The 24,609-nt window shown below is 49.5% G+C and overlaps 1 protein-coding gene and 1 long non-coding RNA gene across 13 annotated transcripts in view; one reads left to right on the plus strand and one right to left on the minus strand.

Moving 5' to 3' along the window:
• TMEM266 (transmembrane protein 266) overlaps positions 1–20,233 on the plus strand; it is a 134,933-nt gene extending 114,700 nt beyond the window's left edge. For 5 of the 11 annotated variants that reach the window (XM_070573996.1, XM_070573989.1, XM_070574040.1 and 2 more), the window contains 2 exons: positions 11,437–11,499; positions 12,979–14,217. In XM_070573996.1, coding sequence (XP_070430097.1) covers positions 11,437–11,499; positions 12,979–13,574 — 659 coding nt within the window. In that variant the 3' untranslated portion in view covers positions 13,575–14,217. Of the gene's footprint in view, positions 1–11,436; positions 11,500–12,978; positions 14,218–14,850 lie in introns of those variants that run through there. The other 6 variants (XM_070574018.1, XM_070574047.1, XM_070574023.1 and 3 more) reach the window with 4 other exon arrangements.
• On the minus strand, positions 1,809–24,014 carry LOC139075839 (uncharacterized). 2 transcript variants are annotated; one of them, XR_011526739.1, is made up of 2 exons: positions 23,816–24,014; positions 1,809–2,810 (listed from the first exon to the last, which is right to left on the minus strand). It is a non-coding gene; the product is annotated as an uncharacterized lncRNA (long non-coding RNA). The 2 variants fall into 2 exon arrangements; XR_011526740.1 differs by lacking the exon at positions 23,816–24,014 and adding an exon at positions 16,863–16,987.
• Between the last annotated feature and the right edge of the window lie 595 nt (positions 24,015–24,609).

The following is a 24,609-nucleotide window of genomic DNA, read 5'->3' on the forward strand; positions in this document are numbered from 1 at the left end:
TGGGCCTTCTCAGCGTGTGAGAAGCCTGTATTCTGATGGGCTCAGGCCAGGGATCGGGCCTCAGGGGGTGGAGAGCCCAGAGGGGATCCCGGGAGCCTCGATGCAGGTCCTTCTGCCAAGCCACCTTTCCTGCTCACGTCTGAGTCCTCCCTGCTCTTACTTGCACCTAGAAATGTTATCGCTAAAATGATGGTTAAGGGGTCTCTTTACCAAGAAATTCTTTTAAATATTGACTTCCTCTAATAATTCAGAATACATTTCCAGGTTCACATTTTTAACCTAAAGGTAAGGGAAGCAAGATTCATCAGACTGCTCCGAGGGAAGCTTTTTACAGTGTGATCTCATTTCATCCTCATACCTCCCTTCTCTCATATGGAGAAGGAAACTCAGACCCAGAGTGGCCAAGATAATTTCAGAGGGTCACACATAGGAAATGGTGGTGCTAGGCTTGGAACCCAGCCTTGTGGGACCCTAAACCCCAGCTTGATCTAGGGCCCCCTGCACCTTGGCACACCGTGTTCCGCTTGCCAGGGCCAGGAGGACAGCCAGGCAGGGCTGGGCAGGGTGAGAGGCCAGAGCTCCAGACTCTGCTACTCCCCAGCTCTATGACTCAAGGCTTCAGTGTTCCCTTCTGTAAAGTGGACTCTTAACTCCAGCTGTCTGCCTCACAGGACCTACGAGGAGCTGATAGAGGTGAGAAAGCCCTGCAGGCTGTAAGGCACTTACAGGTTTTGGGGAGTGGGATGGTTGCTCTTATGATCTTTTGAGAGACCTTTAGATCTTAGAACTACAGAATTTGGAGGCTTAGGAGGGACTTCTGAGTCCAACCCTTCAGCTGATGCGTGAATCCCACCTGTAACCCCTACCAAGAGGCTGTGCAGCCTTAGTTTACCTTCCTTTAAGAAAAGGCACTCTGAAACTCTCAGGGAAGCCCATGCCAACCCAACTTCAAAAGGCTCTGCCTATTAGAAAATTCTTCCTCTGGCTGAACTGAGGTCTGCCCCTTGGCACCTGCCCTCTCCACTTGGCCGCAGTTTTCATGCATAGGTCTGGTAGGTGCCCTCCCAGCTGAGGCAGACTTTTAGAGACCGTCACCTGCATTCCCACAGCCAGTCCTGAGGGAACAAGCTGTCCAAGTTCTTGCTGCACTGCCCCTCCCTGAGTATTCCATTGTTTTGGTCCCTCTCAGAGTGACATCCAGAACTAAATGCAGTTCCTGGGGAGCTGCAAGACCAGGGTTGGGTGCTGAGGGGCCACCCCTGTTTTTTTTTGTACTGAACCCAAGACCCCTGTGATGTGACTGGAAGGCTCCCCAGCCTTGTGGTAGCTGCCTGGCTTGAGCTCACAGCTGACCCAGGCCCATGTGTTCCCCACTTGGCTCTGCTGAGTCCTGTGTCCCCAAAGCCCATCCTTGGGCAGTGGCTTTTTGTACCCCATACAGAATTTTACATTCATCTGGGTTCAGCTGCAGCTCATTCGATTCCTGCTTATACTCTGGGTTTCTTGGGCTGATCCTGACTCACAACCCATCACCAATTCTTGCTGGTTTTACTGTCTGTGTGTATCTTGAAACATTCCCCTTCTTCATCTTTATTGTTCAGCCTTTCTCATCTCTGGACCTTGCCCGGCTCCTTGATCTCAGCATTGCCCCCATAGGTGCCCTCTGCAGTCCTGTGTGCACATGCACACACACACGCGCACACACACACACAGTGATCTTTCCAAAATCTTCTATGTCACTCCCTGACTTAACCCCTTGGCTCGTATTTGGTAGCGCTGCTGAAACAAAGTACTGTAAACCGGACAGCTTCAAAAATAGAAATTTATTATCTCCCAGTTCTGGAGGCTGGAAGTCTGAGATCACGGTGTTGGCAGGGTTGGTTCCTTCTGAGGGCTATGGGGGAGAATGTGCTCTAGGCCTCTCCCCTAGCTGCTGGTGGTTTGCTGGTAATCCTTGGAGTTCCTGGACTTGTAGAAGCAACACCATGATCTCTGCCTTCCTCTTCACATGGTGTTTCCCCTGTGTATGTGACTGTGTCCAAATTTCCCTCTTTGTAAGGACCCAAGTCATATTGGGTTAGGGGCCCATGCTACTCCAGGATGACCTCATCTTAACTAATTACGTCTGCAACAATCTGATTTCCAAATAAGGTCACATTCTGAGCTACTGAGGGTTACAACTGAGGACTTCACCATATGCATTTGCAAGGGGATACAATCATCCAACCCATAACAGATGGCATATAAGACCCTTGATGATCTTATCCGTGGCTGCTTCCCCAGCCTCATCTCCTTCCATTCCATCTTCACTTTCACTCTAGTCGAATGAAAAAACCCATCTTTTAGTTCTGTAAGTGTTCTGTGCAGCTGTATGTTCCTGAGCCTTTCCACATGCTGTTCACTGGCGGGCCAGACCTGCCTGCCAGACTTCTCTTCATCCTTAAAACTCATCTCAGAGTGAGCTCCCAGTCATCATGCCCTTCCCTCTAGACCTTACGTGAATTCCCACTAGGCCTACTTGTGCTGAGTTGCCATGAACGTTTATGTGTGTGACCTCCTGACTTGTTTATCTCCAGGGAACGCCCATGCCTGGCCCTCAGCAGGCTCACCATACAGTTTGTTGCATGGAATGTAATCTGCAAGCCCATAACTGATCAAAGAACAAAACGAGGCTCGAGGACATCACTTGTTCCCTTGTGAGTCCCTGCATCCCTGTGTCTTCTCTCAGAGCACAGAGGCCCTTTGGCAATAGTCCACTCCGGAAACCTCCACTCTTGGCTTTCAGCTCCTCAGGCTGGTGCTTGTGGAATCTGGAATATAAGAATATTCTTTTAGAAAGCTCTTCTGGAAATCAGCAGCAACTTTTGCCCACTTTGTCTTGCTTCCCCAGGATGGGAGGAGCAGGTTTACAATCTCCTAGCCCATCCCAGGATCTTACTCCTTGATGGAGCAGAGTGAGCTCCAGAGGACCAGAGGAACCGCTTCCTTGCTCTCCCTGCTGGACAGCCTTCTCGCTCTGCCCATGGCAGTGGGAAGCTCCATGTTTTTCTCTCTTTAGATGTGCCCACCTTTAAACACCTGAGCTCAGGAAAGCACTTCCAGTGCAGACATGTGTTCTGTACAGAACCCTGTACCCTGAACACCTGATGCCACATTTGGGCCCACAAGGGGTCAAGATCTGGGCTTGGAGAATCTGCAAACAAACCAAGCCTTTAAAATAATCCCACGGGAGTGCTATGTAGCTTTGAGTGCCTGCTCCTCCTCTCTCTCCAGTCCCCATAGTGGGCAACTTCCAGGAGGAAAAGGAGAATGTAGAATAAGAAGGGAGAAAGCGTGGTCAGACTTGAAACCCATTCAGGGTAAATTTGGTTGGCCATGTGTCACCAGCCAGGGTGTCATGGGGTCTGTGCTGACCCTTCTGGAAACTAGAGGGGTGTTTAAACAAGGCACTCAAGCCTCCCAAAGGGGAGATGTGCACCCCTGGGAGCAGTTGTAAATGCCCCTCCCATCCAGCCCTGGAACCCCACCCTTGCTCTCCTTTTTTCCCTCTGTGTCATCCCTTTAGTACTTCCCAGCTCTTAGATGCACACCTCCCCTGCACCTGCCCCAGCCTACACAGACATTCATAGTGCATTCCCCCATCCACAACTTCACAGCCAACCCCAGAGCCATCAATAGCAAAACCAACACTTCCGAGGCAGAGGGCAGAAGCATGGGGGGCCAGCAAGTGGCATGCGTGATTCACAGCCTTGAATGGGCCAGGGAGACAGGGCATCCCCCAGCTGATCTCTCTTTGATCAGGAGCTGTGTCCAGGGAGGGATTTGCATGACATCAGAAATTATGGCTGCACAAGCTAGGGGCGCTCTGGGCCACTCTGGAGGTGGAGAAAGGGCAGTGTTTGTTGGTAACAATGACCTTCAGGCCAGTGAGAGCTCTGAGGCCCACTGTGTCACAGCAGTACACAGACAATCCAGGGATTAACCTGCAGACACGAGCAGTAAGTCACAGGAGCTTTGGGAGGGGGCAGCCCAGGAGGGCAGGAGTGCCAGCCTCAGCAGGAGGAAGTGGCTCCTGCAGTCTCAGCAGTTGCCAGTGGGTCACAGTCAGACTAACGCCAACCAGCTTCTGTTTAGACTTGCTCTGGCACAAATCATTTTTAAAACCCAGGCTGCAAAGTTCCAGGCTTCGGGGCCTGCCAAGTTCACAGTGCCCCTGTGTAGTCATTAATACTTCCCTCCCAAATTTATTAGTCTTGAAGCTCACCCATGACTTATGAATTACAGGTCCTGGTGGGAGTGCCATGGTTTTCACCATATATCACAGTGGACCTTGGTGTCCCCCCCGCACAGCACTAGAGCTCAGAGAAACCCCACAGAGGTACACCAGACCAGCTGTTCTGAGCTTTCCCTCTGCCAAGCAGAGCTGGCACCTGTGTTTACCTTTGGGAGAGGAGAGGCCTGTGTGCTAATGGAGGCAAGTCAGGATTTCTGCCACTGCGGCCTCCTAGTGTGTGTGTGCCTGACGGGGGACACTGGGGACCCCGGGGAGCCCCAGAGCTGTAAGACTAGACCTGGGATGGCCTCGTACAAGGTAGGGAGGTGGCCAACAGGGTAGAGGGATAGGTGGTACTGAGGCAGGGACATGGGTTTAAGACTCAGGGCTGGGTCTGAATATCAACTTGGCCTTGGACAAGTTACTTAACCTTTCTGAGCAGGGCTGGCTTCATGGCAGGTTGACCCATTAGGTCAGTCACACTTGGTTCAGTGCTCTGCTATCACCCTCTTGAAATTCTTAATGCTTTTTTTAAAAATTGAGATATAATTGACATATAACATTATATTAGTTTCAGGTGTACAATGTAATGGTTCGATATTTGTATATTATTGCGAAATGATCACCACGGTAAGTCTAGTTAACATTTATCACTGTACATAGTTATAAAATCTTTTTTGTGTGTGATGAGAACTTTTAAAATCTACTCTCCTAGCAACTTCAAATATGCAATACAGTATCATTAACTATAGTCACCATGCTGTACATTATATCCCCACAACTTATTTATTTTATTACCAGAAATTTGTACCTTTTGACCCACTTCACCCATTTTGCCCATGCTCCACCCCCCACCTCTGGCAACCACTGATCTGTTCTCTGTATCTCTGAGCTTGGGGTTTTTTTGTTTTTGTTTTAGATTCCACATATAAGTGAGATCATATGATATTTGTCTTTCTGTGTCTGACTTATTTCACTTAGCATAATGCCTTCAAGGTCCATCCACATTGTTGTAATGGCAAGACTTCATTCTTTTTGATGGCTGAATAATGTTCCATTGTGTATATATATATACCACATTTTCTTTATCCTTTCATCTGTGGTGGACACTTAGGTTGTTTCCATGTCTTGGCTATTGTAAATAATGCTGTAATGAACATGGGGGTGCATATATCTTATCAAATTAGTGTTTGTTTTCTTTGGGTAAATAGAAGTGGAATTGCCGGATCATATGGTGGTTCTATTTTTAATTTTTTAAGGAAACTCTGTACTGTTTTCTATAGTGGCTATACCAATTTACATTCCCACCAACAGTGCACAAGTGTTCTCTTATGTCCACATCCTCATTAACACTTGTTATATCTTGTCTTTTTTGATATTAGCCATTCCAACAGGTGTGAGGTGATATCTCATTGTGGTTTCAATTTGCATTTCCTTAATGATTAGTGATGTTGAGTATCTTTTTGTATACCTGTTGGCCATCTGGATGTCTTCTTTGGAAAAATATCTATTCAGATCCTCTGCCCGTTTATTAACTGATTTTTTTTTTTTGCTATTGAGTTGTATGAATTCTTTATATATTTTGGATATTAGTCCCTTATCAGATATCTGATTTGCAAATATCTTCTCCCATTCAGCAGGTTGCCTTTTCATTTTGTTGATGGTTTTCTTTTCTGTGCAGAAACTTTTTAGTTTAATGTAGTTCCACTTGTTTATTTTTGTTTTTGTTGCCTTTGCTTTTGGTGTCAAATCCAAAAATTCATTGCCAAGACCAATCCCAAGGAACTTACCACCTATTCTTCTAGGAGTTTTATGGTTTCAGGTCTTCCATTCAAGTCTTTAATCCATTTTGAGTTAATTTTTGTGTATGGTATAAGATAGTGGTCCACTTCCATTTTCTTGCCTGTGGTTGTCCAGTTTTCCCAACACCATTTATTGAAGAGACTGTCCTTTCCCCATTGTATATTCTTGGCTCCTTTGTTGTAAATTAATTGACCATATATGCATGGATTTATTTCTGGGCCTTAATGCTTTTTGAACAAGGGGCCCCAAAATTATGCAGCTGGTCCTATCTCTGAGCCCCAGTTTCTCCAAAATGGCAATACCAGCTGGAGCACATCATCACTGAGAAGGATTGGGCATTCAGTCGTATGCACAGCTCTCATGCCTGGTACACTGCAGACTCTCAGTGACTATTAGTGTCCTTCCTCAGTGAGGGTTGCCAAGCCATGGAGCAACAAGTTGGAGTTTAGGAGTTTGGGAGTGGGAGCCCCTAACCAAGAATCTTCTTCTGGGCTTTGGGGCCTGTTTCTGCACAGGATTTGTGGACCTGTGGTCCTGACACCCCTGCCCCACTGCCTGGCCCGTTGCACCACCTCCAGGAGGCCCAGCTGACTCACTGCCGTTTGTCTCCACCTCTGCCTCGCTGGGCAGGTTGGGGCTCCACGCAAGGGATAAAACCCACATAACGAGCGTTGCTATCACAGGACTCTACTGGCTTTAGGAGGATTAGTCAGATGGGTTTACAGAGTGCTCATACCCCTGGAAGAAAGGCACTGGGCAGCCTGGAGCAGCTGCAGCAGCTGCAATAGAAATGATTTGAGACTTTGGGGTAGGCAGGGAGCACCATGGACCAGGAGTTCAGGGAGGTGAGGGACAGCCCTGGGCTAGACTTGACATTCATTATCTCACCAGCATGTAGGTATTTCTTATCCCCATATAACAGGTGAAGAAACTGAGGCTCAGAGTGGCTAAGGATTTGCCTGAAACGACATAGCGAGTGCCTACAGAGCTGGGGTTGGCATCTGGGGCTGTTTTGTCCTGGAGCCTGTGTTTGTACCCACCCCTCTTTCCTACCCCTCCAGGGTAAGCCAGCTGTCTTTCTGTGGGGTGGCTCCTACATGGCCCTAGGACTCCTTGGTGCCAAATCAGAAGAAACCCTGAGAGTTATTTTTAGGAGGAAGGTGGGCAGCCCTGTGTCAAGGTTGACTGGTGGCCTGTTCCTGGCCACATGCATCTGTGCCTGCCTCCTCTCTCTCCTCCCAAGCTCTCAGACACCCAACAGTCACTAGTCTCTGGGCAAGAAATACCAGGGACGGGGAGTGAGGCTGCTTGCTAAACGGTGCAAACAGCATCCCAGAGGGTGAGTGGAGTGGTCTGGGAGGTCCTACAGACTCTGACCCAGCCATAGTCATCTGTCCAGTCACCCTGTTTATTGGCAGTTGGCATATGCCAAGTCCCGTGCTAAGTGCTGGGGAGACTCTGAGTAAAATGTGCCCTCAAAGGCTCTTAGGCCTCTGTGTAGGTGGAGACAGAACCCCAGCCCAAGTGCTCAGTTCTGGAGAAGAAGGCCTGCCTGAAGCAGAGAGCAGGCAAGAACCAGTGTCAGCACTGCTAGAGAAATCTGAGCAGGCCTTACTTTCAGACTTATGTCTTAAAGCTCACTCTGAGGCCCCTGTATGAGGACAGATTTGGAGTAGAAGGAGCAAATGCAGACTGGACAGACCTCTAGTGGCCACCTAGGGACCTAGGTTCTGTGTCAGGCATATCCATGGAGCAAGGAATCCCATTCATTTAACCCATAGGCGCAACAAAAGTCCAAAGGGGAAAGCATGAGGTCTGACCTAAGGCTGGACTACAGGGCCAAAGCAGAGGGCATCAGGGATCCCTCAGCTGGTCACAGACTTGGTAGGAATCGGGTTGTTGGTAAGGAAAGAGAGGAAGCACTGAGAAATGACCAGGGTCCCAGCCTAGATGGGCAAGGGAACCATTCACCAAGACGGAGGGAGAAACCAAGTTCTATTTTGGACATGTTGAGTCAGAGTAGCTGGAGCTCATCCAGGAGAAGTTGTCCAGTTGGCCAAAACAGTCAGCAGCTCAGGAGAGATGTTTGGTCTAAAGGTCATCTGGCCTAGGTTATTTTTATCAACAGCTTAGATGAAGATGTGAGCATTCTCAAATAAATAGTCAACACTGAGTTAGGAGACAGATCTAATACCTTAGTAGACTGACTCAAGATTCATATTGCTTTTAGTATGCTGCATCTGTGGGCTGAAACCAACAAGCTGTCATTTGCCTGGATGATAAATGTGAAGTCCCCGATAGGGGTTACACAACTACAGCGTGGTAAAGGCCTGGCCTGGCCCCAGCTCCTGCAGAGAAGACCTGGGCGTCTCTGTTGGCCACAAGCTCATGAGTCAGCAGAGCAGCACGATTGCTAAACCCACTTGGTGGATGTTAGGCTGCATTAGGGGAGTGATCACGCCAGATCTTGGGAAGGACCCGTCTATTAAATAATCCCAGGCTTGCAGGGCAGTGGTGAGGATTAAAGGAGATCAGTGTCTGAAATGCCTAACCTGCGGTCTGGAGCTTTGAAGGGCACAGTAAATGCCAGCTCCCTCCCTCCACCTTCTCCCCACATTTTGGTCACATCTGGAGCCCATAGTGAACACTTCAGAGTGGAAAGGCTGGAAAACTGGGGAGAGGTGGAAAATGGACAGTGGTTTCTCAGGAGAAGCGACTTCTCAGGGATGTGAGGGCTTTTTAAGTGTTGGAAGGTGTGTCATATAGATTGTGAGTAGAAATGGGCTTAGCCTTGGTACCTAAGGAAGGCAGAACCAGGATCTGCAAGGCTTGCACATAGTAGACGCCTCCTGATTAAATGGAGATTGGCTGCCTGACCAAGAAATGGATGTCCTGGGGAGGCCCTGACTGTGTGCCTTAGGGGTAGGGACTTCTGGCCTCAATACCCCACAGAGGATCAGGCACACTGATCCTATTGAACATAAATGAATGAGAAGTTGCCACAGCTGATTATCAGAGCTGCTCAACAAAGATCTAGGAGATTCCTTCCCTGAGATGTGCAGGCCGTGGTTGGGAGAGGCCCCATCAGGCAGGTGTTGAGGTGATTCCTGCACTGGGAGTTAGGGGATAGCCCAGATGCCTCGGGTCCCTTCCCACTCTGCTCTGGCTCTCACTTCTTGGAACTTCAGAGCTGGCAGAAGTGTTGGGAGCCATCTAGCCCAACCATGTCACAATCTCTAAGAGCCTCACCAGGCCCCTCTTGGTACAGATGAAGAAACTGCAGCCCAGAGTGGAGATATGACCTCCTCAAGCTCCCATGGTGGGCCAGTGGCAGCACCAGGACGAGAACCCAGGGTCTCGGTTTTTGTCATTCATCCCAGGCCACTTCTTGCAAGTAGCTCCCTTGGGATAAAGTTTCATAAGTCTGTGGATACCTGAGTTCATAGTCCTGCCCATGTCATGTGGCCCTCTGTAGCCATGTCACAGGTCCTTGCAGTCTTGGCCTCAGGATAAAACCAAGATAAGTGACCAGAACCTCCTGTGTGGCCTAGTGGGCCCAGTGGCCCACCACTTTGCACTGCTTGCCGGGAGCGGCCACACCAGCCACCTCTCATTTCCTGCAGGGCTAGACAGCATTTACAACGCAAATTATGAAGGCCACGGAGAAACGTGTTGCTGTCTGATTCTGAGAGAGTGTTGCCAGCTGATCCTGGAGCCAGTCTGGGGACCCTCCCTCAGCTCAGGCATTAACGCAAAACACACCTCTGACAGCAGGCATTTAAAGATCAAAAGAGGCCAAAAAACCCTTTTCAGAGCCAGGTACTCTGTGTGTGCTTCCCAGGCCTCCCAGTGTCAGGGCAGATTGACTTCCCCAGCAATGAGCAATCTCAGATGTGCCAGGGAAGGCGACCACAGAAAGCCTGGGGTCCAGTCACCTGCAGACCATGGCTCCTTGGATCAGCCCCCAGGGGTGTGGGCTCCCTCAAACTTCCACAGGAGAAGAAGGCCCAGACGCTCATGCGTTAAAGGGCTCCATGTGCCTGACCCCACTCCAGGAATCTGATGTCCCTAGCTTGTTTCATCTCCTTATCAACTTTGGAGAGTAGGTATCATTATACCCATTTGACAGACAAGGGGACAAAGGCTCAGAGAGGGCCATTTAGCTAATATATGGTGGAGTTGAGGTTTGAAACCAAGTCTGATTCTGATACCGCCCCCCCCCCCCCCCCCGCAGGACCCCAGGACCTCAGGGATGCCACAGTTGCTGAAGAAGCAACCCCTGAGCTAGTCTGACAAGTTGCCAAACTGAGCCAAGGGACCTCCTCCTGTCATTCTCCAGTGCCTGCCAGGTCCCTCCTAATTATCACTTGACCCTCATCCCTTCCTTCTGTCCCATCAGGTACCACCCACCCTCCAGGGCCTGTCATCCCTCACCTGAACATTGCAGTCTCTGGCTTCCCTGCCTAAAGGCTGGCACCTTCTCAACCACTCTCCCCACAACCTTGGGAGTGACTCACACCTGACCGTGTTCAAACTTTCCTGTGGTTCCTCACTGCCCTTGGGACAAGGCCAACCTCCTTAGGATGGCTTTTGGGGTCTCCTGTCATCTGCTTTTTCTCCCATTCTCAGGCCACTCAATTTCTCACCTCTCCTTTCTCCCATTCCTTCCCAACTTCCTTGAGGACAATGAACCAATTTTTCTTTGAGACCTTCTTCCCATGTCATCTTTCTTGACCTGGACAGCTTTACACCCTCTCATTCATTATTCATTCAATAACTATTTACTGAGCACCTACCGTATGCTAGCATTGTGTAGGTGGTGGGGATGCCCAGCCCCCCGGGTCATTCCTGTACTGCATGGAAGACAGTCCTCAGATGGACTGAGCCAACAATCAGCCTCTGCAGCTGGCTGTGTGTGTCTGCAAATGGGGCTTTGAGGCTTTTTGCACTGAGGACAGCATTTCTGGTGACCCTGAGAACCTCAAGTGGATTCACAGACTCAGGCCATTCATGCAGAGAAAGCCCTGAGGAACTATTTCTACACCCTGCATCTCAGAGATGGGGAAACTGAAGACAGAGAAGGAAAGGGCCCTGTCCATGTCACATATCAAGCTAGATGCTTCATCAGAACCAGGGTCCCTGATACCCAGTCCAGCCCAGCCGTGGGGCAAATGAGACATGTGGTCCCCGTGGAGGATTAGAAAGCAGCAGAGAGCTTCTGGGAGACAAGTGCTTCCTCTCCTGGTGATGGGGATGGAGACAGGAGGACTGAGGGAGGAGCACCTACTGCCCACGGCCCCTGCCTCTTGGACTATCTGGCAAGCCATCATACTCACCCTTCTCTGTCCCCACCTCTGTAGAAGCCGTGGTTAAAGACGACATGAACAGCTACATCAGTCAGTACTACAATGGGCCCAGCAGTGGTGAGTCTGCGTTGGGGGCTCTTCTGCATGTACCAGAACCTCTGTGCAGCCCCATGTCAGATGTGACCCTGGCAACCCCTAACACTGAGAGTAGGAACAGCTCAGCCTGGCGTGCCCTCTGACATGGAGGCAGAATTCAAGGCTCAAATACCTGGAGCTTTAGCTCCCAGGAAACTCCAGCGCTGGAGCTGTGGATGCTGGGGTGGAGTGCTCTGGGCTGCATGTGGGGCCCTGAAATAAAAAGGGAGCTGAAATCTAGAAATCTATGTGACCTTAGCACCTCCCAACCTGAGAACCTTTCAGGATGAACAGGATGGAGCTGAGATAACAGCATAATTGGGCTTGAGATGCAAGAGGCTTTGGGCATGTCCTCGCTTGATTTCTTTCATTCTTGCACTTGAAAAAGTCTCAGGGAACCTAGTGGTTTTCACTTATGGGAAACGTTGAGTTTTAAAATAATACCAGTGTCTTGTTTCTCCTTAGCCAATGTCTTGCATCTTTTAGTTAGGATTTCATAGCCCTTAAATCTTTGAATACTCCATTATAAGGCTAGAATGTTGTGTTGTGTTGTGTTGTGTAAAATGTATAATGCATTTGAATTTTTTTTTCCCACAATTTAGCCCCCTAAAGGCCTCTTCCTTCTTCTCTCTCCTGTTTCAAAGACTCATCCAATCTGCTGATTTCAAAGACTACCATCTCTAGCTGAGACCTCTCCTCCACTCCACTATCCCCACAACTTTGGGGAGAGACCTTGCCCATTACTACACCCATTGTAACTTGGCCCCTTGATACTTCTCACTTAAAGACCTTCTGAAGTGTCCTTCATGCTCCCCCTGCAATGCATTCTACAGAGATTAATCAGTCTTCTGAAGGCACAGCTCTGGTCATGTCATTCCCACATCGGTCCCACTGAAAAGTTTGAATGATTCCCTCCGACCATGAAGCCCAAATTCCTTGTCCTAGCACACCATGCTTTCTGAGTTAGTCAGGACAGACTAGGTTATGCTGCAGTGGCAAATAACCCCACGTCTCAGTGTTTTAAATGAATCGACAAACACCCATGGCAGATTGACTCGTGGCTCTGCTCCCTGGTTGTCATCTTTACTCTAGCAGAACAGCTACCATGTATTGTAGAACACTGTTGACTGCCAGGGTGCAAAGCATCACTGTTTTATATAGCTTCTACTGGGAAATGCATGGGTCAGTTCTCACAGATGATTGGCCAAGGCACGTCACATGTCCACACTTGCGTTCAACAAGACAGGGAGGCATCGTCCCCCCCGCCCCCCCCGCAGGACAGGGCAGTAAATACTGGAGAACTGAACCTCCAAGCCTCCGCCCTAACAAAACCCATTCATGCTTACTGCCTGCTGTCCAGCTCTGCTCCTAGACCAGGTTCAGCTCAGACCTGCCCTCATGGAGGGTCCACAGAGGTGTAGCAGAGGTGAAGTGTGACTGGCATCCCCTCCTTTCTTGCAGACAGTGGTGTCCCAGAGCCAGCGGTGTGCGTGGTCACCACAGCTGCCATAGACATTCACCAGCCCAACATCTCCTCTGACCTCTTCTCCGTTGACGTGCCCCTGAAGCTCAGCAGCAATGGTACCTGCGCCAGTGCCACCTCTGAAAACATTTCCCGCTCTACTTGTAGCTCTGTCACCTGGGCCCAGAGTGACAGCAGCCAGACATTGGGCTCCTCCACAGACTGCAGCACTACCCGAGAGGAGCCATCCTCCAAGCCCAGCCCCTCTCCCCTGCCACTGCTGCCACCACCCCAGCAGCAGATGGTGGAGGCCACAGTCCAGGACCTGCTATCCTCCCTGTCGGAGGACTCCTGCCCATCCCAGAGGGCCTTGGACCCAGCCCCTGTCTCCTGGCCCAGCCCAGTGGGCTCGGCCCAAACCAGCCCTGAGCTGGAGCACAGGGTAAGTCTATTCAACCAGAAGAATCAGGAGGGCTTTACTGTCTTTCAGATCAAGCCTGTCATCCACTTCCAGCCTGCTGTGCCCATGCTGGAGGAGAAATTCAGATCTTTGGAATCCAAAGAGCAGAAGTTGCACAGGGTCCCTGAAACCTAAAGCCTCCAGGCAGGCTGGGTAGGAGGAGGGCAGACAGCCATCTCGAAGCTCTCCCGGTGCCCCAGAGGCCAACAAGGGCCACACTTGGGTCCCAGGAGCCCACCTGGCCTCCCTCAGGGTGCTGCCTGCCTCCAGGGAGGTGACACTAGGCCAAGAGGCCACATGCCTCAGACCTCAAAGCCCAGAGCTGGTGCCTCCTCTGGCCCTGCTCGGGGGAGGGTGGTGCTCGTGGCTGGGGTTTTTTAATCATTTTTATAAAAACCAGCTTGTGGCCCAGCTTTAGCAGGGTAGAGCGCAGGGGCCAGCTCAGCCTCTTCCGTTGCCTTTGTTCCTGACGCCCACCCCGGACCCTAGGGAACAGCACTGTGAGCAGGGGCTCCAGCCTTCCCCCACCCCCCAAGCTGTCTTTTCCAGGAATCCTGGGTGGAGCCAACACAACCACACAAAGACCACCATCTGAGCCTGTTTCATTCTCATTCTCTGATTTCAGCATGAGCTTTTCTGAGTCTTTTCAAGATAAATAGTTTTCACCTTCACAGGACATAAAGGGATGGATCTGGAGGTGGGTGGGAGGATCATGGGGGTGGGGGGGACAGCCATTTTCCAATCTTGGCTTTAATAATAAAAACCAGCTGCACTGAGACTTCCAGTTGGCAGAGGTTCTCCTTGGTTGCTAGCCCAGGTGAAGAATCCCCAAGTGGCTTTTTGGGGTTTGGGATGATGTGGTGAAAACCCACCCGGGTAGCTTCAATCCCTCCCTGGCAGACCTGAGGCCTTGCAGCATAGAAGGAGCCCTGGACCCCAGGCAGGAAGCTCTCACACTGCCTGGCTCTGTGACTGTGGACCAGTCCCTTCCCCTCCCTCAGCTCCCCACCAAAAGGGAGCTCAGAATTCTGCCTTCCTCGCTGACAACTCCCAGACCCAGCTTCCTGACCCAGGGCTCCATCTGTCAGGGACCTTGAGCTCAGCAGGTCCAAAGTTGAGCGCAGTATCTTGCCTGAAGCCTGCTCTTCCTCCAGGTTCCCAGCTGGGGCACCAGCATCCACCCAGCTTTGAGTGTATGTGGCATCAACATCATTGGCTCCCTCCTGATCCACCACAAGCAGTAATGAATCCTGGCCATTCTGCCCTGCAAATCACCTGCTCCAGACCCAGCCTCTGGTTCCACCCTTGAGTGTGTCCTCCCAGGCTGCTAAACCTACTGTGTCTCCCTTGCTGACAAGCCTCCAAGGGATTTTGTGTTTATAACCACTATGTTTTGTTTTGTCCAAAAAAGGGAGAAGACGATTAATTAAGGGTTCCTGTTGCCTCAACTGAACGTCTCAGTGTGGTCACAGCCCCTTCGCGAGCTGGCCTGCCTGCCAGCTGCCCTCCTGACCTGTTCTTTCTCTGGGTTGTTCTCACTGTGTGTCTCACTGGTCCCTCACTAGTAGGTCAGGATGTCCTCAGGGCTCCTGGCCCTGTGGACTCACCCTGACAGTAGTGATCCCATGGCTTGGTCAGCCCATCTGCTTCCCTGCCTGCCTCCCATTGGTCCGCAGGAGCAGGGATCAGGCCTGGGTCCCATTAGAACCTCAGAACCCTGCATAAGGCCACAGGCTTGGGCACAGGGTCACTTGGGAAAGATGGCTGAATTGGAAAAAGGGAGGGAAATTATATGCCAGCAAAGAGCACCCTTCTGATTCATGGGGAGATAAGCAGTTGTCAAAAAAGGTGTTAAAGGCAGCAGTGTCCAACTGAGCTGTTTTGGAGATGTAATCTGAGGCATTCTGGGTCACCAACAGCATAATTACAGCTTCTATTACTGAGTGATGCGGGCTCGGTGAGCCGAGGAGTCGAAAGAAAGATTTTCTTGGACTCTCAAGGTCTGGCATTAGTGCTCTTTTATTTAGAGAATAGCATAGGGACAGGACCCATGGGCAGTAAAGAGCTGCTGCCAACATGGGTTGAGGGTAGGGCTAAATTTAAGGCATAGGTATGTGAGTTATCTCTTTACAAGACAAAGGAAAGAATATGTAAAAAAAAAGTCATTAAAATGGTATCAGTGCAGGTGGGGTCTGGTTATTGGGTGGTCCTATAACTTTTAGATAAGAATCAGATCGGATTAAGTAAATGGATGAAGCCGCCACCTTAAATATTATCTTCAGCTAAAGACAAAGGAGGATGTTGGTGGTAGGCCGGGGTCAGTTACATGAGGTTACCAGACAGTAAACAAGAGCAAGATTATTATGCAGACTTAAGTCCTTGCCTTCCCCATTAAGAGTGTCTAGAGATAAGGTCACCCCCCCTTCCTCCTGGTGCAGAGAGGGAGACACCCCCACAGATGGAGACTTCCTTCACAAATGCAAATGTCTCTCATCAAAGGGCAAGCAAATTCCACTCCTCAGAGCCTCCTTCCCATCTGCAGTTTTTAAAAGTAACCAGCCCAAAATAATCCTCATCACTGAGCACTCTACCAAGGCCTCTACACACGTGGGGTGCTTTAGCCCTTCAGACGACTCTGTGAGGTGGGTATCACTAGCCCCATTTTACAGATGAAGAACCTGAGGCTCAGAGAGGTTTAAGAAACTTTCCTGAGGTGGAACACTGATAAGAGAAGCACTGAAATTGGGGTCCAAATCCACTTGGCAGTGTGCTAGGTGCTGGGGCTCTGAGGTTTTAGAGCTTTTGGAGGCAAAGTGGTCACTCTTGGCTTTTGTCATGTGATGGGCTGAAGGGCATAATATGATTTATAATCTCTAGGGCAGGTGCCAGCTAGGTCTGTAATTAGCAGCCTGCATCTGCTGGACTAGAAACACCTACCGTCCTTGGCCAGGCCCTGTGACACCCTCTTTGCCAAGCTTCCCTCGCCTCTGCTCTTGGGCTAATGGTGGCTACTCCAACAGGTAAATGAGCCTGTCCTGCACCAGAAGTGAGACCCAGCTGTTAGCCAGCACTTGCCTCTGCTGCAGACTTCTACTCCAGAGAAAACCATAGGACAGAAAGGAGAGCAGTGGGGTAAGATGCTAGGCAAGTGGCTCCTGCTCTCTGCTTCAGTTTCCCCATCTAGAAATGGGGTCTACAGAATAGCTCTACTTGTACAAGGTGATTTCTTAGGGTATTTACAAATTGCTGTGAAGTGAAATTTTGCCTGCGCACTCACTGTTGCCTTCATCCTTGAACAGGTGTTAGAACTGCTGCATGAGGAGATTAAGACTAGTGACAGGTATCAAGAGGTCGTCCTCGCCTCTCCGAGGATAGAGTCCACAGTCACAACATTAGAGGTTACATGCAGAGGAAGCCACTTACCTGCCTGGGATAGGTGTGGGGCAGAGGCTCTGAGGCCTGGAGTGCAGGAGGTAGAGAGCCAAAGCTTTGGCTCTTAGGGCTCCCTTGGGTGCCATAACCCAGAGTCCTGGCTGGCGGGCCCCTTGGGGCCGGTGGAGATGGAGCCCAGTACTCCCTGGGAGGTTTGCGGCTCTGGGAAATGGCTTCTCCTTGCTCGTCCACCCTTTCAGAGAGCTGGCTCTGGTGCTCTCCCAGAAGGGAGGAGGCTCTGGGTAACAAGTCACTGTCTCCTATAAGCCAACAAGAGGGTGATAACAGTGATGGCTCCCATTTATTCATTTCCTGTTGTGACAGGTGCCCTTTTGCAATCTTCCTTCTGTGTTACAGCCCTGCAAAGTGGGTGCTATTTTTCCTGCTTTACGGAGGAGAAAACAGGCACAGAATGACTAATTAAATGACTTGCCCAAGGGCACACAGCTAACTAGTAAACTAGTGGCAGGATTCAAACCCAGGTCTGTCTGGGTTAGATGTCATACTGGATATGCTGAAATGAGCTGCCTGGAATTAAACCAGGTGTTATCAGGAGCCGGAGAGAGAAATCAGGACTCCAGCCCCCAGGCAGTTGCCATCCATCAGCTCATACAGCCCTTCAGGCTGGAGAGACCAGCCCATCCTCTCTGCAGAGTCCCGAGGCCCCTCCTATAGGGCCAGCCTCCCTGCTCAGCCTTGCTGCTGGAGCTGGAAAGGAGCTAATCCTGTGGCCAGGGTGCCACCCTGACATGCCAAACCTGGCAGCAAGGACAACGAGGCTCAGATCCAGCAGTGCTAGTAGCCAGCCCACAGGGGAGCCAGGCCAGAGCTCTGCAGGCCTGACCCAAAGTCTGTCTAGGACTGTAACGTCTTCCCTGAATGACACAAGTGGCCCCTCTGCATCCAGCCCTGGGTAAAACCTCCAACCCAAACCTTGGCTTTTCAGATCAAATCACACAGACTGTGGGCTTTTTCACAGACCCTGCATGATTAGAGGCTAGTGGCTTAGAATTCTCTTTGGTGTGGCCGGTGTTCATTCCATTCATGACCCTCAGCTCAGGAACTCCTTTCTCACTCCAAGACAGCTCTTGACTGAAGCACGTGTCCTGGTGCTGCCTCCACACTCCTCTCTGGTGAGATTTCCTCATCTCAAAAGAGAAAGACTGAGAGCAGGGGGGCTGTTGAGAGCCTCAAATGAGATAAGGTCCAAGGAAGGCTTCTTACAAGGGGAGCATCTTACTGACAAGTCATCAGGACACTCGTGTAGAGTTGCTTGACAAGGACACCCAACAACCTGAGCTAACCCAGGTTTTAAATAGACATCTCAGGGTTGGAGAGAAGTCTGAATCGCCACCTTCCCCCTCCACCTCAGGGTGTGTCAAAGCCCAGGTACCTGGATTCTCAGCCCAGCCCTGTTTCTGGCTTGCTAATCCTTGGACCCACTTCCTCCCCCTGCATAACAGAAATAATACCTCCTGGACCCTCCACCCCCGTGAAGGTTGCTGAGATAGATAGCTAGCTAATGACATAATGGAAGGAAAAGCCCTTTGAGAATGTTTCAAGGGAGACACAAACAGAAACCATCCTTATTAATAATAGATGCCTGGGGTATTTCACTGCCTGCCCACATTCAGCACTTTTGGGGAAGGCTGCCCAGGAGATGCTCAGTTATTTCATTTGCTGCTGCTGATAGTTTTGTGTGGGGAGGGTGGTAGTGGGGTATATGGGTACTGAGAAGCTGAGGGGATATGTGCCCCGCCTCCAACCCCAATAGCCAGCCCAGGCACTGTCCCTCGTGACCTCATCCCTGCTCACATATCCCAATTGGTTCCCCTGTAAATAATGTCCTGGAGTCATCTTGAGTTAGATAAGAGAACACTGTTGGTCCCCAGATAGCAGGCACCTTATCTGCCTTCCTCTCCCTTTTCCAGCATAAGCCAAGGAATTCATAACTACTTTGGAGTTTTTTCTTGGCTCCAGTGCTGAAAAGCTTGATATTGTCTCCCGGTGAATAGTTAATTACCCAAAGAAAATGATGGAACATTTGCTTCTAAAATTTATTGCAAGCTACCAAAGAGACAGCGCTGGCATAATTTTATGCAGAGCCCTAGCCTACAGCATAGGGGAGCAGCCTGCCTATTCATCCTGAAACAAGCAAATGAAATTGACTACCCTGGAGATCAATCAGGACATTAAACACTGTGATGAATGTGGCAGAATTCTTCAGTGTCTGAGATTTACGGGGCATCTTTCACCAAGCACTCCAGGAGCTCCTCAACGTCAATTAGGCCTCTTAACTAGGTAGGCTCACCTCCACATCCAGTGCAGAAAGAAGGGGCATGGAGTTCTGGGACCTGGGCTTTGCTAAATGCCACAAAAGATAGCCAGTGTGCAGATCAGATCCAGATTTGAGTACAAAGGTCCCTGCTTCCTTGAGCAAAGAGTGGTTCAGAATGGAGGAGTTGTCAGGCTAGGAGGGGACTCAGGGATTGGGGTCCAGGGTTTGTCATGTTCTTGGTGCTTCTGTGCCTTCTGCTTGAGATGCACTTATTCACTGGTTAATTTTGACTGCTCCTTCTGAACTAGGCTCAGCTGGCTCACCTTGCTCCCCTCCACTTCAGCCTGCCCCAACCAGGCTGGATTAGGTATGTACTCTGTGCTTCCATCGAGGGACTCAGGATATGGCATGTGGTTGAGGGTAGACTTTGGCCTAAGGTCATCATTGACTAGTTGTGAATCCTTGGGCAAGTGTTTTAAGCTCTGTAGGCTTCAGTTTTCTCATCTGGAGAGTGGGGAATAATAGTAAGACCTTGCAGGGTTATAAGGCTTAAATGAGCAAAGGGCTCAGCACAGCACCTTGAGTACAAAAAACCCTCAAAATGGTTATTATTGTCTCCATCTACCTACCCAGTTTGAGATCTGCCAACATAGTCACAGGTTAAAGTTTGAAGATATCTTGAAAGATTACTGAGTTCAATTTACCATTTTACAGATGATGAAAATGAAGCCTAAAGGGAGAAGGAATGTGACCAGGGTGCCTCTGAGACATTAACAGAACCAGGACAAAGACCCAACTGTTCCTGTGACCTGCCCACTCAGTGCTCAGCCCTCCCTGTGGTCCCCAGGTCCTTGACTGCCATATCCCTCATGTAGCCCCATACTGGGAAGGGAAACAGCCCTCCAAGCTGGAGGTGAGTCCATAAAAAGGCAGCGGCAACCTGCTTTTAACCACATGACCAATTGTGGGAGGCAGAGATGGTGAAGCCCAGACAAGTAAAGCCTTACCAATGCCTGACCGCTCACCAATCTGGACACCACAGAAAGGAAACCCCAGCTTACTTCCCAATAAATTCCTAACTCCATCACTGTCCCATGCTTCTTTCAAAAAGCTTGCTGTTTTGAGGCAATATAAACCAGAGGATAGAGTCCTGAAGAAGCTGGAAGATGCTGGGAGGCAGCCTGGTACAGTGGAAAGGCCAAGTTCTCCAGATTTGGAGTCCACTTCAGGTTCCACATCTCATGACTGCCTCTGGTCAGTTGCCTCTCAGCCCTTTTCTTCCTCCAGAAAGCAGAGGCAATGACACCCACTTTGGACACTGTTGTCTTAGAGGGCATATAATATACCTAGTAGGTTCTTAATAAGTAATATTTACCAAAAATTCTGGTTTGTGTTCCAGTTCTACCATTTGTGTTATGACCTGGGGCAAATCACCTTCTCTCCTGAGGGTCTGATTTCTTCACTGTTCCTACCCTTTCCACCTCTGATGGGGTAACTTACATGAAAATGCCTTATAAGCCAAGGATTATCAGCAATCCTTCTTCATTTGGGTTCCCCACAAAATATTTTTTAAAAACCTAGGGCTATACGAAATTGTGGCAGTATATCACATTGTATGGGCTTTTTAAAAGGTTATCAGTCAAGCCTCCTTTAGCTCAGCAACAGCTAACTGAATCCACCTGTTATGATCAATAGTGTTCTCCAGGTCTCCCAGTCCCTTAAGCCCACTTTTATGTAGACCAAAACAAAAACCTCTCGTGAGAGTGTGAAATGCAACCAAGCTGACCATTCCTTTCAGAAAGACAGCACTCATGGCTGATGTTTCAAGCCCTCCCGCCCAGTACAGACACGCCCAGGCTCTGCCAGCAGCACGGCTCCCACACTAACCTGAGGAAGAGTCCCACTCTCTGCTAGCTTTGCCCACAGCACTGGAGCCATTTCCAGTCTTTGGGGACCCATTCTGTAACCAAAGAGCTTTCAGCCAAACCCAGCCGGAGCATAAAGCCAGATGATTCCTGCAACAGCCTCCTAATCGCTTCCATCTTCTCCTCCCTCCATCCATCATGAATACATTGCCAGGTTAGGTTATTCCTCTAGGTAAGCTAATGGGCCTTCCTCAAAAAATGTCAATGGCTCCTGTTGCCAGGATGGTGCTACTTAAGACTTGTTCAGGTGGCAGGACCTCAGGAAGTCATGCAGCTCTTTGTGGAAAATTCTTGATATACTGACATTTTAAATTCTAACATACAAACAAGTAACAATTACCAACTAGCAGAGACTACGCCTAAGTATTCAACACATGTCCACTTAACAAAAGCTGTGGAGGGTCAGCGGCTGCTGACCTCCTTAGTTAATATTTATTTGCTACTTGTCCATTCACTTTGGAATCTGCTTACATTCCTAAGACAAGGGGTAGCAGCCACCAAAATTTTAGAAAAAAATATGGCAGACTTAAGATTGGGAAAATTCTATAGGTTAATTTTTCCTGCAAATCAGAAAGACTATGATATACCTTTCACAGTACCAACCCTGGTCCAGTCCCTAAGTGGCAGCAATCCTTGAGGGTAGTTTGAGAACCACTGACCTATAAGGAAAAAGGTCAAACTCCTCAGTCTGTCAATGTCCTCCACAATCTGGCCTCAACTACCTATCACCCTTAACCCCTTTCCTGACCCCCATGAGCCCTGATCTCAGTTTCTACTTCCGCCTCACAGGCTAATATCAAAGCTTCCACTCCCAAGGAATGACCATATCTCGCCAACTGAGGGAGCCCTCTGTGTATATGCTGTCTGCTTTTCTAATCATTTGTGTCTCACCTCATCTTTCCTGGTAGCTGTAAAATCTTGAGGGTTGGGGCTGTGCCTCCTAGCAGGATGCTGTTCTCCCTGTCAGGACCACAAGCTGCATAGGAATAGTGGCTGGCCAGACTCTTCTACGTTTTTACTTGGTCCAGAGTCCCTCACAGAACAGCTGGTGAGCCAGGAAACCAAGCAGGGAATATTCCCCACAGTGCTACTGAGAAAGCATGGACCAGCTGAAAGAAAAGCTGGATTCTGTGCTTTCTCAACTACTGAAAAGCTGAGACCAGGACCCTCACTGGGCCTCACTCCATACAGTACAGAGGTCCTGTGCTCCACCTAGATGGCATCAAGGACCTATTCAGCTCTTGCTGCCTTTCTATATACTTATTCTGTCCTCTCAGGGACTCTGTGTTCTGCCAAAGTAACCAAGCTACTGAATTCCCAGAGGTGGTATAAGGTTAACTAAAGACTTCAAAAAAATTAGGGAGAAAGGCAGGACATACACACACACACAAAAGCTACTCCTAACACTTTTCCCCTACACTGCTTCCAGAGCTATTGCTCTGGAGATGCAGGGGCAGAGTTAGTAGGAACTGCCAGCTTGGTTTCCAATAAAACATAGGGATAAAAAGAGCACACATACTGCACCTTCTGGCATATACAGTAATAGTTTCAACAATTTGCCCCAACTGCACACAACTGCCTTTTTAAGGTAAACTCTAAGTGGGTACTCAGAGGGGCTTTTTTCTTTTCTTTTTTTTTTTTTTGAGGAAGATTAGCCCTGAGCTAACTGCTGCCAATCCTCCTCTTTTTGCTGAGGAAGACTGGCCCTGAGCTAACATCCGTGCCCATCTTCCTCCACTTTATATGTGGGACGCCTACCACAGCATGGCTTGCCAAGCGGTGCTATGTCTGCACCCGGGATCTGAACTGGCGAACCCCGGGCCGCCGAGAAGCGGAACGTGCGAACTTAACCGCTGCACCACCAGGCTGGCCCCTCAGAGGGGCTTTTAAGTTGAATAAAATTCTGCTGGAGAGACAAGCCCAGAACACCATCTCTCCTCCTCAACTAGGATCCTGAATGTGTGCTCTTCACCTGAGGTAACTGTGCAGCAAGTCTCCCTGTTCTGTGAGCCAAGGTGAGGCAGGAGCATATACTGATGAAGCCACCATTCTGAAGCCAGACTTTCTAGTTTCAAATCCTGGCTTTCATTTATAAGCTGTCTGAATGTGGGCAAATTATATAATCTCTGTGCCTCAGCTTCCTCATCTGTAAAATAGGGATAATAGTAGCATCTAACAGGGTGTTGTGAGACCTGAAGGGGTTTAATATGTGGAAAGTGTTAGAATGGTGCCTGACATATAGTATGCTGTTACAATGATGAGGACTTGTACCCAGTAAACGTTAAGTGACCAGCTGCCTGGAGCTGGGGGAGGGCAGTTGTGATAGAAGGGAACAAAAGGAAGAGACCAACCAGTTCAACTCTGAGGCAAGGAATCAGGCAAAGGTACCACCTGAGATGGTCCTCTTTGAGCCAGCACACCCTATCCTGGGGGCACCTCTGCAGCTGTCACTTTGCTGTCTCTCTTGTCCCCCAGTTACAGTGTCCAACAGGGATAAGAGGTAAATGCAGAAGGCCCTAAGCAAGGTTAGCTCCCTTGGGAAGAACCTCAAAGTAAGCAACAAGATATGGGAATTATTTTCACAAGGGTGATTCAACAAGTCACTTTACCTTCTTCACTTCTTCTCTGTGCCTCAGTATTCATATCTGTGCAAGGGGGCTGAACCAGATGATCACTCAGCTCTGACATTCTAGAATTCTATAGTTCTAATACAGACCATCATTTTACTGCTCTCTTCTCACCTTATTTACAGAAGGTTGAGGGGCTGGCCCTGTGGCCAAGTGGTTAAGTTCGTGCACTCTGCTTCGGCAGTCCGGAGTTTTGCCGGTTCGGATCCTGGGCATGGACATGGCACTGCTCATCAGGCCACAATGAGGTGGTGTCCCATATCGCAGAACCAGAGGTACTCACAACTAGAATCTACAACTATGTACTAGGGGGCTTTGGGGAGAAGAATTAAAAAAAAAAAGATTTGCAACAGTTGTTAGCGCAGGTGCCAATCTTTAAAAAAAAAAAAAGGTTGAAATGTCAGAGGCATTTAACTTCTAAAAGTGTTTCAGAGCAAGTGATTATGACACAAATCAAAAAGGGTTCAACTAGGCAGCCCCAGGCTGGCCACACAAAGGGACTGGCTGGCCCTTCTACCCCATCCCCTTTTGTATCACTGGTCATTCCCCATCTCTTCCTTGCTGTTTTCCTTGTCCCGTTACCCACTATAACTTCTGCAAATCTGCTCCAGGGTGGCAGTTCTCTTCATTCACTCACCTCTGACTCCTGGTCTTTCTATAATCTCAATACCTGCCCACACCTTCCTGAAGGCCTGGCCACAGCCTTACCAGCCTCTGTGCTTGTGCCTGCACTCACATCAGCTTCCAGTGCCTGTTAGACTCTGGACCTCAGCTGGGCCCTGGGGAAGCACAGTGAGAGTCCTAGACCTACTACACGTATGGCTGACTCACATGTCTGGCTGTTCTCTAAGAGAGCCCAAAGGAAGCCATCAGGAGGGCAAAAGAAAAGCCAGGGCATTCTCTGAGAA

This window comes from Equus przewalskii, chromosome 1, assembly GCF_037783145.1.
Source record: "Equus przewalskii isolate Varuska chromosome 1, EquPr2, whole genome shotgun sequence".
Taxonomy (NCBI): domain Eukaryota; kingdom Metazoa; phylum Chordata; class Mammalia; order Perissodactyla; family Equidae; genus Equus; species Equus przewalskii.